We start from the raw sequence: 15371 nt of genomic DNA, 5'->3' as shown, positions 1-15371 counted from the left end.
TTTCTCCGCAATCACAGAGAGGAGATGGTTCCTTGCCTCATTTGTGTAAAGTGTATGCACATCTGTCATGTTGAGTTCTGATTGTTAAGGAATGCACACATTGACGCGAATTGATTCGCCGCGATAACGAAGCGAATATTTCGCGACACAGGCGGTAGAAAAATTCGTCTCTCCTATCACATTTGCGCGAATATTTCGCGACACGTAGGAAGTCAAAATTTGTGTGTACACTTGCGCAAAAATTTCATAAGTAAGACATTTTTTTTTATTGATTATATAGAAAGATGGATTCTTCAAGCACTGAAGAAGAAGCAATAGTATTATTGGCTGCTTTAGAAGATGAGGAAGGTGAAAAGTAAGGCATTCTAACAATTTTTTATTAAATATAATTATGTGGGAACTTTAAATTCAGTAGCGCCTTAACATTTACAGGACAGGAAAATGTTTAACGTCAATTGAGTAATAAAAAGTAACATTTTGTGCTAAAGTTGGTGTTTTTTTTTTAGAAAAAAGCTCTGGACACATGATATAAATTTGGAAAGAAAAGAAAAAGGCGAATTTCATACACTCATGCCACAACTGCGACTAGATAAAAAGCTTTTTATAAATATTTCAAAATGGACATTGCTTGTTTTGATGAAATATTAAATCTAATTAAAGATGACATCGAAAAACGATATACCAGTTTACGAAAAGACTTAAATCGCATAAAATCGGATATTTCTTCACAAACTCTATTATCATTTCAGTTGAAGCCATCTTTGATTCGCAACGAAAACGACAGAAAACGCGGCTTGTCGCGAAAGAAATAAAATTCGCTGGAGTTTCGTTGTCGCCAGGCGAAATTTTCGCGCCAGTTTGTTGCTCCTCGTTATACGCCAAACACTTTGAGTCGACGAATATTTCGCCGTCGCACCGAATTATTCGCGCCAGTGTGTGCATTCCTTTAAGCGTGGACCATGTTTTACGTGGTAAATCGAAACCCGGTCGCTTGTGGGTGATGCACGGCATGTTATTGTTTTGTTGTGCAGACCATGCGTTTGTAAGGTTGAACTCATCTTCTTCTTCTGAACACAGCCATCGAAGTCGATTATGGTTGGCATCATCAATGTCCTGATGGATGGGTAAATTTCTATTGTCCACGATCTTCTTATACTCGCAAGAGCATTTATTCATCGCAGGGGGTGGGATATGGCTTAAGACTGGGTAGCCATTGCGTGGGAGTTGGTTTGATGACACCAGCAATCATTTTCATGGTGTTATTTAGCTGCGCATCTATTTTATGTACGTGTGGGCTGTTTAGCCAAACTGGAGCACGTATTCAGCAATTGAAAAGACAAGACCCAGCGCAGAGTGGAGTTGTACCGCACAGTTCTTGAATTATGTTGTTTCTTGACTTTAGTTTTTCCGGCAGTTCTCGATATATGCTCTCTGAAAAGTAGTGTTCTATCAAGGGTTACGCCTAGATAGTGGGTAGTAGGGTGTTTTCAAATTGTATGTTAACTTCTCTTCTGGCGAGTTTATTATTCAGGTGAAAGCAGGTGACTTGAGGTTGGAGCCCCCACTAGCGAAAATATTTTTCCACCGCTTCCAGGTCTGTCGTTAGGGTCTCCTCTGACTGTTCAACAGCGCTGCATCTTGTTGCAAGAACCCAGTCATCAGCGTAGCCAAACTTTCTTGATCTTGTTTCTGGCATGTCGGCAATGTACAGCCTAAAGAGGAGTGGAGCAAGGACTGATCCCTGTGGAAGCCCGTTCTTTAGTTTCCTTGAGGAGCTGATGTCGGATCCCATTACTACCTGAAACACTCGGTCGTTCAGCATGCTGTCTATCAGTCGGGCAGTTAGTTTGCAGGGGACTACACGTAGGAGCTTGCCCTCTCTCCACACTGTGTCGAAGGACGCCGTTTTTAGTTTTCTTTGAAATCCTGCCTCAATGTGGGTGGTGAGTGATAAGACTTGATCTGCACAGCTTCGTTTAGGCCGGAAGCCTGCTTGTTCGACCGGAATCACTTCAAGTATTCTTGCGCTGATTCTGTTATAGATAAGCCGTTCTAGTAGCTTGTAGATTATACAAATTTGGAGATATTGGCGTTTCAAGATAAGAGATACTCCTCCTGGTGATCAGCTTTGAAAACAATTTCGGACATTCCAGCTGTCCTTTCTCCGTTTGTTTACGTTGATTTTGGTTAGGAATTTAGCACTGGTTTCATAAATTTAAAGTGACAGTGTCATATTATTTATAATGTTAGGTTAGGAACGTCATTTGTTTTTCATAATGGCGGCGTTATTTTCATATTGGCCCACTATGACACAAATTTAAAAGACGTTTTTCTGAAGGCGAACTCTCTAACGAATAGCAAGGAAATTTCTTTGCTGTCATAGAAAACCCTTCTCTATTGTAATATATGGTACTCTCTACGTTTCGATTGGCAAAGATCGGCACTCAACGTATTCGGGTTGTGCAAAATAGAAAGACTAAATGAGGTCTTGCTAAGATTTTATCTCTCTTGGGGCTATGAAATTTTGTATTTGTCAATCTTTCTTTTCCGTCGTCTTCTAAAATTCAAATGTTTTGTTTTTTAACCTTTATGCCCGTCAGTGTCAATAAGGTTGGGTTGGGAACCAATTGATTGTGTTTGCACCCCCCTTTCTTTATTTTTGAGTTTTTAGTTAGTGTTAATACATCTATTAGTTGTTATTTTTGAGGTGTAAGCTGTTCATGATGGAATGGTTGTGTTATGGCTATATGGGTTCTATCAACACATCCTAAAGTCCCATCCCACTTCACAAAATGTATAACAATTGGTAGCATGTTTACAAGGAACTGAGAAATATTAATGGTCTAACAAGAAAATAAGAAACTGAAGCAACAGAACTACAATAAATAAAACCACCAACAAAAATGGCAACAAAACGGATTATTTTAGAATGTAAACTTTGAAATATATGATTAATTACTGAAAAAGAAAGTAAAAAATGTAGAATTATTCAAATTATTGTCATTGATACTTGCCATTAACCCTAATAACGACGAAACAAGTAAAAGCCCTAGATTTATTACTAGAAATTAGTCAATGTTTTTAGGACCGATAGGTTCCCGTTTTCTGTTGACGGTGTCAGCCGAATGTGATAGAAAATAGCTTAGAGAGTTCCAACAGTTAATAGAAAGAAATTTCCTTTCTTGTCTATTTCTATGCGTTTTCTATTTCCTACATCGTTACGGAGTTCGCCTCCTGGTCTTAAAAAAGTAAATAATACCATCATCAAGAACATCATTGAAAAGGATTTTTTAGGCGCTTTCCAAAAATGCAACAATTCAAGATGGCGGCCATAAGAATTTACTCAGTTCAATCAAATCAATCAATCAATCAAAAAAGTAGCTTTATTGTCGGAAACTTAAAGTCATTGACAAAGCCCTGAAAACACATACAAAAACAGCAAAAAAAGAACATACATAATTATTACACTACACATACAATATGAATCACACATAATTACACCTTACAATTATTAAAATAAAAACAAAAAGGCAGTTACCCTGTATAAGAGAGGAGAAAGAGGATCAAAAACACAAACAGTGCTACTTGGTCAATTTATGCCAGAACAAGGCGCTTTAAGAACTGGAATAGAATTCGTCCAGAGAATAGTACGCCCCGTCAAGCAAAAACCTCTCAGCCTCACGCCTAAATCCACGCGCAGATGGCTGGCCTCTCACGTGGAGAGGAAGGTTATTGAAAAGTCTCTTGCCACCCTAAATAAGCGACGACTTAATTTTCTCCGTGTGAGGAATGGGAAGCCTCAAAACGAATCTGCTGAGCCGGAGCCCTCGGACAACTGACCCCCAAACTTGCCACGGACAAGACAAATCGTCTCTAAGATAAAAATGCAGCATAAGGTGAGGATACCATGTTCAATGAAGAGGGATCTACATGAGGCCCTGTATCCAAAACGACACAAGCACCTCAATGCTCGCTTCTGCAGGAGAAACACAGAATTGAAGCGGCTTCGAGAACAAACTCCCAAGAAAGCTATGCCGTAGCGGAGATGGCAGTCAATCAGTGCATATAGTATGCACTCCTAGCTACATGATAATCCAGATTGCCAGAGATTACCCTCAAAGCATCATCCATATCTCGGAAAGCAAGCAAAGCTAATTACGTCATCGTAAAAATGTCTTAGTTTCGAAACTCTCTTTGGCTTTGTTAAGGAGCTGTATTGTTTAAAATGCAGCTTCTGAAGTTTTCCCAATTTTCCGGAAAACGGAGAAAGATAGTTTAATTTGGAAACCGGGACTAAGTTTCCCATAGAATTCTCTGAAACTTTCCCTATTTAACCGACTCTGCAGCTCTTACGGTTACCGAGATACATGTAGAACCAATTTAGGACTCTAATGTCTGTTTTTAACTATTTCACTGGTTTTTTATGTATAACTTTGAAATTGACGTACCATACCTGCATTCTTGAATAATTTAATAACGTTCTTTACTTGTCAATGTAAAACTTTTGTAATATCCGGTGAGTTTCCTGTGAAAAATGGCAGAACATTTAAAAAATACAGATTTCATTTAAAAATATTCCAGTCAAATTCACTGTAAAAGAGTAAAAAATTAAAACTAGTTTTCTGGTCACCCAAGGACGGTAGTAAAGGATTGCTTAATCCCATAAGCGCAATGTTGCCCGTATCTTTACGTCTAGACTTTACTGTGACGTCAGGATACATGCGCCTCCGGGAAACAAAATCGATCGAGCATTCCTTTACTGTTTACCGTCCTTGCCGGTCATCTAGTACACCCTGTATTTATTGTGTTTTAGGTTTCTTACATTTGCACCAGCGGAACGTTCCTTATCAATATCGGACGACGCCCTTGCAAACGTTTTGTACATTTTGGGCTTTGATAATGTTGCGTGTCGCGTAGCTGAATGTTTCTCCAGGGGAACATTCTGTTGAATGATTGAAATTCCGCTGTCCAGCAAAAATAATAGTCTCTCTTCCATTGCATCAAAACCAAGCTCTCTTAAACATACTTAATCAGTATAAAACTAAGGGACAAAATTGTTCTGGACTGTTTTGCATCGTGCAACTATAAAACTGAGATATAGTTTCCATCCACAAAGAACGTGTTCGAATATTTACCATTATCGACTATAATTAACTTATAGTTAAATGATTGGTGTATAGATTGTAAGTTCATTGATTATTTAAACGCATATTTATACACGGTGTCTCTAAAATGTGCAGAAAAGTGCTCCTACATATTTTTTATGCTTAAATATGATAATCTAACCTAGCTTGGTACAAAACTTACAGTTAAAACGAAATCAAATCGAAAAACGAAAACAACAAATGAAATGTTCATTTTCAATTGCCTTTTCTCTTCCTGTAAACCGTGACACAATTAAATGTATACAGAGTGTCCAAAAAACAAAGAGAAAGACAGTTAAATTTGAAACCAACGTTTTGCCAGTATTGATCGCGTTTACCTTTCTTTCAGTATCTGGAACTAGTGTAAACCCAGTCATTCAAGTGCAAAAAAGCATTCTGAACATGTATGGTCTCTTGTAAAATTTCCGTATCTCTAACAGTTTCCGAGACATTCAACTTCTTTAAATTTTTTCTGAAAATTCTATGAAAATTCTTTAAATTTTGTATTTCCGCCATTTTTGGGGTTTTTGCGACCGTAAAAACCTCCAAATATTCGCTTTGAACTGCTCTTTCACTTCCCGTAAATCGTGATATAATTAATTATATACAGAGTGTCCAAAAAACATAGAAAAAGACAGTTAAATTTGAAACCAACGTTTTGCCAGTATTGATTGCGTTTATCTCTTTTTCAGTATCTGGAACTACTGTAAACCCAGTCATTCAACTGCAAAAAAGCATTCTGAACATTTATGGTCTCATGTAAAATTTCCGTATCTCTAACCGGTTCCGAGACATTCAACTTCTTTAAATTTTTTGTGAAAATTTTTTAAATGTTGTATCTCCGCCATTTTTGGGATTTTCGCGACCGTAAAAAGCTCCAAATATTCGTTTTGAACTGCTTTTTCACTTCCCGTAAACCGTGACATAATTAATTGTATACAGAGTGTCCGAAAAACAAAGAGAAAGACAGTTAAATTTGAAACCAACGTTTTGCCAGTATTGATCGCGTTTACCTCGTTCTCAGTATCTAGAATTAGTGTAAACCCAGTCATTCAAGTGCAAAAAAGCATTCTGAACATTTATGGTCTCTTGTAAAATTTCTGTATCTCTAACCGTTTCCGAGACATTCAACTTCTATAAATTTTTTGTGAAAATTTTTTAAATTTTGTAGCTCCGCCATTTTTGGGGTTTTTGCGATCGTAAAAAGCTCCAAATATTCGTTTTGAACTGCTTTTTCACTTCCCGTAAACCGTGACATAATTAATTGTATACAGAGTGTCCCAAAAACATAGAAAAAGACAGTTAAGTTTGAAACCAACCTTTTGCCAGTATTGATCGCGTTTACCTCTTTATCAGTCTCTGGAACTAGTGTAAACCCAGTCATTCAAGTGCAAAAAAGCATTCTGAACATTTATGGTCTCTTGTAAAATTTTCGTATCTCTAACCGTTTCCGAGACATTCGACTTCTGTACATTTTTTGTGAAAATTTTTTAAATTTTATATCTCCGCAGTTTTTGGGGTTTTTGCGACCGTAAAAAGCTCCAAATATTCGTTTTGAACTGCTTTTTCACTTCCCGTAAACCGTGACATAATTAATTGTATACAGAGTGTCCAAAAAACAAAGAGAAAGACAGTTAATTTTGAAACCAACGTTTTGCCAGTACTGATCGCGTTTACCTCGTTCTCAGTATCTGAAACTAGTGTGAACCTACTCATTCAAGTGCAAAAAAGCATTCAGAACATTTATGGTCTTTTGTAAAATTTCCGTATCTCTAACCGTTTCCGAGATATTCGACTTCTTTAATTTCTTTGAGGAAATTTTTTAAATTTTGTATCTCCGCCATTTTTGGGGTTTTTGCGACCGTAAAAACCTCCAAATATTCGCTTTGAACTGCTCTTTCACTTCCCGTAAATCGTGATATAATTAATTATATACAGAGTGTCCAAAAAACATAGAAAAAGACAGTTAAATTTGAAACCAACGTTTTGCCAGTATTGATTGCGTTTATCTCTTTTTCAGTATCTGGAACTACTGTAAACCCAGTCATTCAACTGCAAAAAAGCATTCTGAACATTTATGGTCTCTTGTAAAATTTCCGTATCTCTAACCGGTTCCGAGACATTCAACTTCTTTAAATTTTTTGTGAAAATTTTTTAAATGTTGTATCTCCGCCATTTTTGGGATTTTCGCGACCGTAAAAAGTTTCAAATATTCGCTTTGAACTGCTCTTTCACTTCCCGTAAACCGTGACATAATTAATTGTATACAGAGTGTCCAAGAAACAAACAGAAAGACAGTTAAATTTGGAACCAACCTTTTGCCAGTACTGATCGCGTTTACCTCGTTCTCAGTATCTGAAACTAGTGTAAACCAAGTTATTCAACTGCAAAAAAGCATTCTGAACATTTATGGTCTCTTGTAAAATTTCCGTATCTCTAACCGTTTCCGAGACATTCAACTTCTTTAAATTTTTTGTGAAAATTTTTTAAATTTTGTAGATCCGCCATTTTTGGTGTTTTTGCGATCCTAAAAAGCTCCAAATATTCGTTTTGAACTGCTCTTTCACTTACCGTAAACCGTGACACCATTAATTGTATACAGAGTGTCCAAAAAACAAAGAGAAAGACAGTTAAATTTGAAACCAACCTTTTGCTGGTATTGATTGCGTTTACCTCTTTCTCAGTATCTGGAACTAGTGTAAACCAAGTCTTTCAAGTGCAAAAAGCAATCTGAACATTTACGGTCTCTTGGCAATTGAAAACAACACTTTTGGTAAGTTGGTAAGATCGTATCTTGATTGGGTTAGACCGTCATTATTTAAGGGTACAAATTGGTTTTTCTGCATGAGACACTCTGTATAGTTTCATACTAACAGTAATACTGTATAAACAGGGTTTTTCCGTTTGTTTTGGAATTGCTTACCGCTTTTGCATAAACCACGACTGAATGTGATTTCAAGCAATAATCTATTTATTTCAGTTTAACTGAAAAATTAAATTATACCACCAAAAATTTTATTTATTTATAAATTAGAGTTATTGTTTTATTTATTTTTTTATTTTGCTACTAAGGGATTGCTTTTTATTTTTGTAACTTTTATGCTTAGTTTTTTCTACGTTAAATGCTTAAGTAGATCTACTACAAAATTTTAAAATTATGTTCTTTAAATTTGCTGTGAATTTTTTTCTTTGGTTGTTTTTTTTTTGTTGAATTTCTTAATAGTTGCATTAAAAGGCTTTATAAAAAAAATGGAAAATCGTAGTTTCTTCTCACTCGAACCAATACTTTTCAATATGCAGGATAAGTTAGAAACTCAAAAAATGGTAAAAGGAGTTGGTTAATTTATGGCATATTTGGTGCAATTTTGAGTTTAATATTATCTCGTCTGAACGTTTGAAAAATTGCTATAACTTTGGGAAATTATTCAAAAAAATTTAAATTTTTAAAAATAAAAAATTTATTTAGTTTTAAGCTAATCTATTTTTCTATCAAATGGGTGTTTCAAAACAAGTAAAAAAAATTGCAAAAAAGATCATAACATTAATAATTACTTTGTAAATCAAAATAACATTTTTTCTCCATGATTTCAAATACCCTGTACATTTAGAGCATCATTGGTTGTTTATGATAAGGTCATTTAATCCAGATTTATTAGCTATTTAATTGTGATTGTAATAAATATAGGTAGATCTGACATATTCAATGTTGTAACTTTTAGACTGTAGGAATATCTAATTATATTTATAAGATAGTTTTTGTGCCTTGAAATCATCATGTAATGCTCAATTACACGTTTAACCGTTAATATATCCAAAAAGTAAGGTTATTATAAAAGCAAAATAGATTTAAAAATGCAGAATGGTATCTCAATCCAACATTTTCGTGTATTACAAAGCAACACGATTATGTCTAAAACAACGAAAAAGTCTCATTTTTCGTAAATTATTTAAGATACACTAGTGTGAGTAATTAAAGGGAGAAATTTAATTTTTGAAAGATTACACAGTCCATATCATGACCACTTTTCGTTTCTTTTTCAGGCCAAAAGTGACTATTTTGTTTTTTAGTGACTTAAATTACTAATATAACACGTATAATTGGATTTAGTAAGGACACACTGATTTGCAAAAGTCAAGAACCATTGGCAGATATAGAATTCTATGATTAAAAAAATTTTACACACTGTTTGTGCAACAATTATCCTCATTCTTCCTACTTTTTGACAAAAAAAAACAAAAGTTTTATTAAAAGCCATTTGGTTGACACCAAAAATTGTAATTAAATTATTAAATTTGTAACTATAAAGAAAAAGTTACAACTTTAACGTTTTCTAATAATTAATTGCTTTCACAAAATATATAGTTGGATTTTTACCTTTTGAGAATGACGTCATCTTTTTACATCTTTGTTTCTCGCATATCAAACATGTGAAATAAACAATTTTAGCAAAAAAGGTACGTTATTAATTTTGTCATCTTGTCAAATTAAAAACGTTGACATTTACTGTCACTTTGATATAAACAAATATCAAAGGTATAAAAATGCTGCGCGACAATGAGCAAGCCCAAATGCTAATTCTAAATGTGCTGCTTTTTTTGGAGTACGAAAAGAAACAGTTTCCAGGTGTCATCCCAATTGATTATTCCAATGTGTATGATAGAGCATCACAGGCTTTAAAAGTGAGTACTGCTACCCTATGCCGAATGAAAAAGGCTGGAATTTAAGCTGACGACTCCTATTTTACAGTCAGTAAAACTAAAATTACCGCTTTTATAAAAAACAAAGAAGTTGGTAATGTTGGTATGCCAAATTACTATTTTCGCTTTATTGTACACAGCACAAAATCAATGAACATTAATAATATATTATGTTATTAGGAGTAGAAGAGATCTTAAATGAGTGCAAGCACACCTATTCACTGAATGAATGATGATTAAACTGAAACTTTCATGATCATGTGATTTTCAAGGCACTTGATCATCAGTCACTTCCGAACGCACTAATTTTTCAAAGCATTTGTAGGTTAAAATTTGTGATCTAATTCCAGACATGTGTGTTTTTTCACCTGCTTGACGTCATTCTCAAAGGGTAAAAATTTCTTTTTTTTTTTTTTTTTTTTTTTTATACCTTCCAAAACGCTTACCTTTCTATTCATTATACAGGATTCCACAAATTTGTGTGTAAGTATGGGAATTTCGTAAACGGTAAGAGATTTGGTTCAATTACAGGAAAATTGCGGAATTTGGAGTTTAATAATATACTGTCTTAAAATTTCCATTACTTCCGGAGATACTAAAAAAAAAGAAATTTTGAAAAGACATTTTGAAAATTTCTTTTTTTTTAGTTGATTTATTTGATGAGTTAACTAAAAATTAATGACACTTTACCATTTCTTTAAAACCTGTCAGTATCATATTTAAGATCCGACGTTTCGGTTTTTGGTTACCATCACAAACTGTCATATCCCTATACAGGGTGTCCGGGTAAGGTTAGGGAGCGGCTGTATATCAACAACGGTAAGGTCTAGCGATTGGAAAAAAAAATCTTACAATCAAAGTTTGGCCCAGGAAATGGCTGGAAATTAGTTTGAAGTTCGTAACTCCGTCGCTGGGGGGCGTAACTGCTACTTATTCTGTCAGTGCCTATCCTCTATGGATGTTGGCAGTTGATCTCCCGTGAGTGATCCCATTCCTTGTTCAGGCTACAGCCCAAATACGTTATTGTATCTGCTGTTTCTAAGCTTTCGTTATTGGCCTTGAACTGTTGGTACTGCACCTCATCGTTTTTACTAACTACAAGAATTTTGGTCTTCTTGCAATTAAGCCTCATTCCATATATGTTACAAGCCTCCACCACTCGGTCTATTAATTTCTGTAACCCCCCAGCACTATCTGCTTTGAGAACTGTATCGTCCGCATACCTTAAATTATTGATGGTCTCCATTGATCTTAATGCCTTCCTCTTGTTTCACTGAGCGCCTGTTTAAACAGTATCTCGGAATACGTGTTAAACAGAGTTGGCGACAGTATGCATCCCTGACGCACTCCCCGATTCACTATAAATTCTTGGGAGGTTTCGTTGTCTGTGCGCACAGTCGCTCGAGTGGTGGAGGCTCTGGAGGATTTACGGAATGAGGCTTAACTGCAAGAAGACCAAACTTCTTACATTTAGTAAAAACGATGAGGCGCAGTACCACCAGTTTAAGGCCAATAACGAAAGCTTGGAAACAGCAGATTGTAGTGCTTTTTCCTCGGTTACGTTACCTCGGGCGCCACCTTCGTTATTTATAGTGGCTGAAATTCCACTTTGCGGTGCCTGGGTAGCCTTTAGACAGCTGAAGAAAGTTCCAGAGGGTTCGGGAAATAAACAAAATTAAAACAACTGTTTTCACTAAATGTACTGGATTGCGGCTCTCTGTACTTACAGCAAATACTTACGGTAACGGTTACCTAATGAAACGAAAGCTACCTTGTTCAGTGGTTCGGGGAAAGCGTGTAACGGTAAAGAAAACTAGCTACGGACCCTTCACTACTGTTTAGCCGGACTACTGTAGATTATGACTGTCTAAGACACGGTGTAAGTACGGCGGTACGGTACGGTTATGTAGAACTAGCTACTCGGCGCCGGAATTTGCTCCAAAAACCCAAAGACGCTCAATTACGTGACCAGCGGTGTTCCCGTCACTCGATCTAATCTCTATCTGCCGCTCCGATTCCCCGGGGTTCGACAAATAGAGCTTCCGTGGCACACTGTTTCCCCAGAATCATGCAACAGAGGTTTCAAGTCTCGTGGCGTTGCCAGTCACACAGTCGCTAATCCCTCCAGTACCCCAAACCCGTTCACTACTCCGTTTCCCCGGAGCCAAGTAAACGAGCTACAGGATTCACCGCTCCTGCTTGCCACACCGTTTCCCCGGTGTCAAACAAACAGGAACAGGACCAGAAGGATTACATAACTGTTTTCAAAAGAAAGTTACTGTAGCCTGCGCCGTCACCAGAAACACCCTCAAACGGAAAAATACTATAGTAGTTTTCCTATTCAGTGTGCAAAGTTATGTTTTCCCACACGCGAAAGCAGTTAGACGAACAACGCGAAGCGGAGTTCGGATAAGCTTCAAGTGCGGGAAAACTACTTTGCACACGTGTTAGGAACAATATTTTTTCTACGAATGAAATATCTATACATTTTGTTTTTAATTTTTATTGATATTAAAAACAACAACTTATAACTATTTATTGTTATTAACAACATTAATGTTAAATGTACAGTTGGTCGCGTTTTTTAAATTGATCGCAGATTGAGCAACTGAAGGTAAAATACTGGTACTTGGAACTGCTTCACTTTCTTTAGGATTGAAGGTCAGAATTTTGTTACTTAATCCTTTTTTATAACTTGTGGATTCATCAATGTATTCTTCAGCTACCGTAGTCGATTTCCAACCCCCCAAGCGTTTTATGTCAGTGATTCCTTCTCCAGAATCGGCCAGGAACGTTGCCGATGATCGACGATAACTGTGCCCTGGGTAGAGTTCTGGATTTGGCAACTTCAAAAAAATAGCTATTTCAGAAGGCATTTTTCCAAAACTGTTTACTCCAACACTTTGCGAAAAACATTTACCCTTTCTGTAAACTAGGAAAAAACGATTGTTTGACTTTTTTGAACGTAGGCCGGTGTATCTTCTGTACAGTTGCAGGTAGGTTCCGTTATGAGCTTCTTCTGATATTATAAAGTTTCTTGCTGTATGATTTTTGGAATCCCTAATTTTAACAATTATGAGGTTTCCTTTGTCTTCAATATCTGTAGTGGTTAAATTGGCTAGCTCTTCCCTTCGACATGCACCAGCAAGTCCGAATATAGTGGCAACTTTAATTAACAGGTAAATTTCATCTGGTTCATAAAACTGAATATTTCTTCTTCTTTTGTAAAAATTTTCGCCTTTTTAGGTTTAAAACCAACATTCTGCTTTTTCAGAAATGCAGTGAGCTTATAAAATTCACCGATATCGATGTCTCTTTTTATTTTTATTACATTTTTGAGCATTGAATACTTTGACCACATTGTGTTAGGTTTGAATTCTTTGCTTAAAGTAACAAAATACGCTAAAAGTACCTCTTCCTTTAAGGTTTTTATCCCCTTTTGTTCGCACCATTGGGTAAACAACTCATATTGTTTCTCATATTTTTCTCGCGATTTGAGAGGCAGCAATTGCAAACTAGCCATGTTGGCGGCTTTTAGAACATCTTCCGGAAGTTCATCTTCAGTGATATCCATTATGAAAATAGTTTTTTTAACTTAAATAAGTAAGAATAAACACTGTTGTAGACTTTAAATTGCATATAAATGCGTTGTTTGACAATGAGCTTTGGTTTCTAAGGAAACAAGCCTCATTTCCAAAGACAGAGACAAGGTGGTTTATTTACCTAAACTGTACGGAAGAATAATGTGAAAAAAGTCGTGTTTTTTATATGAAACCCCTGAATATTATTACATTTTTGAATTCTACGCAAAATTCTAAGCAGATTTTATGTATAATAGTCTATATAAAACCACTATGATCAGCATTTTAAAAAGTGTGCGGGAAAAAATTTTTCCCGCATAATGTGCGGGAAAGTTCCACTTTGCACACACTTTTACGTATGCAAAGTAGCTTATTTGCAAACATTCGTAGAAAAAATTAGGAACTTCGTTACAAGATACAATAACGTATTTGGGCTGCAGCCTGAACAAGGAATAGGATCACTCACGGGAGATCAACTGTTTTCGACCGCCTTAGAAAGGTCCTATGTAACATGCACTAGGTCCTAAAGTGTTCTACGTCTTCTCCACGCTTCTATATGGAGTGGAAGCCTGACCCTTGACAGATGCTACATCTAAACGCTTGAAATGTAGTGCTACCGCCGCATGCTCAGGATCTCATACACTTACCATGTCACAAATAACACCGTGATCCAACGAATGCAAAAGGAATTAGAAATTTTACATAGTGGCGAGAAGTATCAACTGCCAACATCCATAGAGGATAGGCACTGACAGAAGAAGTAGCAGTTACGCCCCCCAGCGACGGAGTTACGAACTTCAAACTAATTTCCAGCCATTTCCTGGGCTAACTTTGATTGTAAGATTTTTTTTTCCAACCGCTACACCTTACCGTTGTTGAGATTTAGCCGCTCCGTACCCTTAACCGGACACCCTGTACTTACCCACGAATTTGTGGCACCCTGCTGTATTGTCACGTCATTAAGTTTTACTGTGATTTTTGCCATACTAAAGGTGAATTCATAGTTTTGTTTCCGTAAAACATAAGGACGTAAAACATAATTACATAAAATGAGAAACTTCTACCTTTTGGCAGCCAATATTGTCAGAAAAAAATAGGTTGAGTGGTTTATTTGGTGATTTACATTTTTAGTGGCATTAGGATTTGTATTTAAAATGGTCTTTGACGATGCTTTTATAGTGGAGGCTGTTGGAATATTGTGTTGTGCTACTAAAGAAAAGAAGGAGAAAAACTCGTCTGGAAAAATCCAGGAAAATTAGTAAGAAACGATCCCAATTAGGTTTTTATAAAACATATGTTTTGCCAAAGAAATCTAAAGATGAAGCCCAGTTTTTCAAATATAAAAGGTTGACTTTAGCATCTTTTAATAAATTGTTACATTTAGTTACACCAAAGTTATTTTGCCAAATGGAATAAATGCTGAACAACGTTTGGCCATTACATTACATTAAGAACTATCTAAGTTGGAGTAAATAAAAGTATGCGATTCGTAAAAACGTAAGAACATTAGCATAAGAAATGAAAATGGTTCATTTCTTATGTTTTTGTGTTTAACGGAGTTATGTTTTTGTTTACGTTTCAAACTGTGAATAATAGCTGTTTTACAGGAACAGAACTATGAATCCACCTTTACTCACCCTAAAAAACTCATTTTTTGGTTGTAAGTTGATGTTTACTAAAATAATAAATTTTTATATTTCAAATTTTCAGTGTTAATGAAATAGGATAAATTTAACTGTAACAAACTTGTAAAACCTTCTTGATATATGCTTTATATTGAGTATCTTGCAGGATGTGATAACGCTTCTAAGAACGTATTATTTATTAGATCTGATTTACAACAAATTATATTTCGATGATAATATTTTGTAATTTATTAAAAAATATTTATTGTTAAATAAAAATACTGCTTTTTTTCTATCTTTGGTTTTACTGTAGGATGGGGATC

General features: G+C 35.7%; 1 protein-coding gene across 5 annotated transcripts in view; it reads left to right on the top strand.

Moving 5' to 3' along the window:
* LOC145728924 (RNA-binding protein RO60-like) overlaps positions 1-15341 on the top strand; it is a 28209-nt gene extending 12868 nt beyond the window's left edge. For 3 of the 5 annotated variants that reach the window (XM_081979478.1, XM_081979477.1, XM_081979479.1), the window contains exon 8: positions 4814-15341. In XM_081979478.1, the coding sequence (XP_081835604.1) occupies positions 4814-4949 (136 nt within the window). In that variant the 3' untranslated portion in view covers positions 4950-15341. Of the gene's footprint in view, positions 1-2707; positions 2987-4813 lie in introns of those variants that run through there. The other 2 variants (XR_014178188.1, XM_081979481.1) reach the window with 2 other exon arrangements.
* Positions 15342-15371: the final 30 nt, after the last annotated feature.

The sequence above is a fragment of the Ips typographus genome, linkage group LG5, assembly GCF_016097725.1.
Source record: "Ips typographus isolate SLU linkage group LG5, UJ_Ityp_2.0, whole genome shotgun sequence".
NCBI classification, from domain to species: domain Eukaryota; kingdom Metazoa; phylum Arthropoda; class Insecta; order Coleoptera; family Curculionidae; genus Ips; species Ips typographus.
The sequence above is the reverse complement of the archived record's forward strand: the minus strand, read 5'-3'. Positions and strand labels throughout refer to the sequence as shown.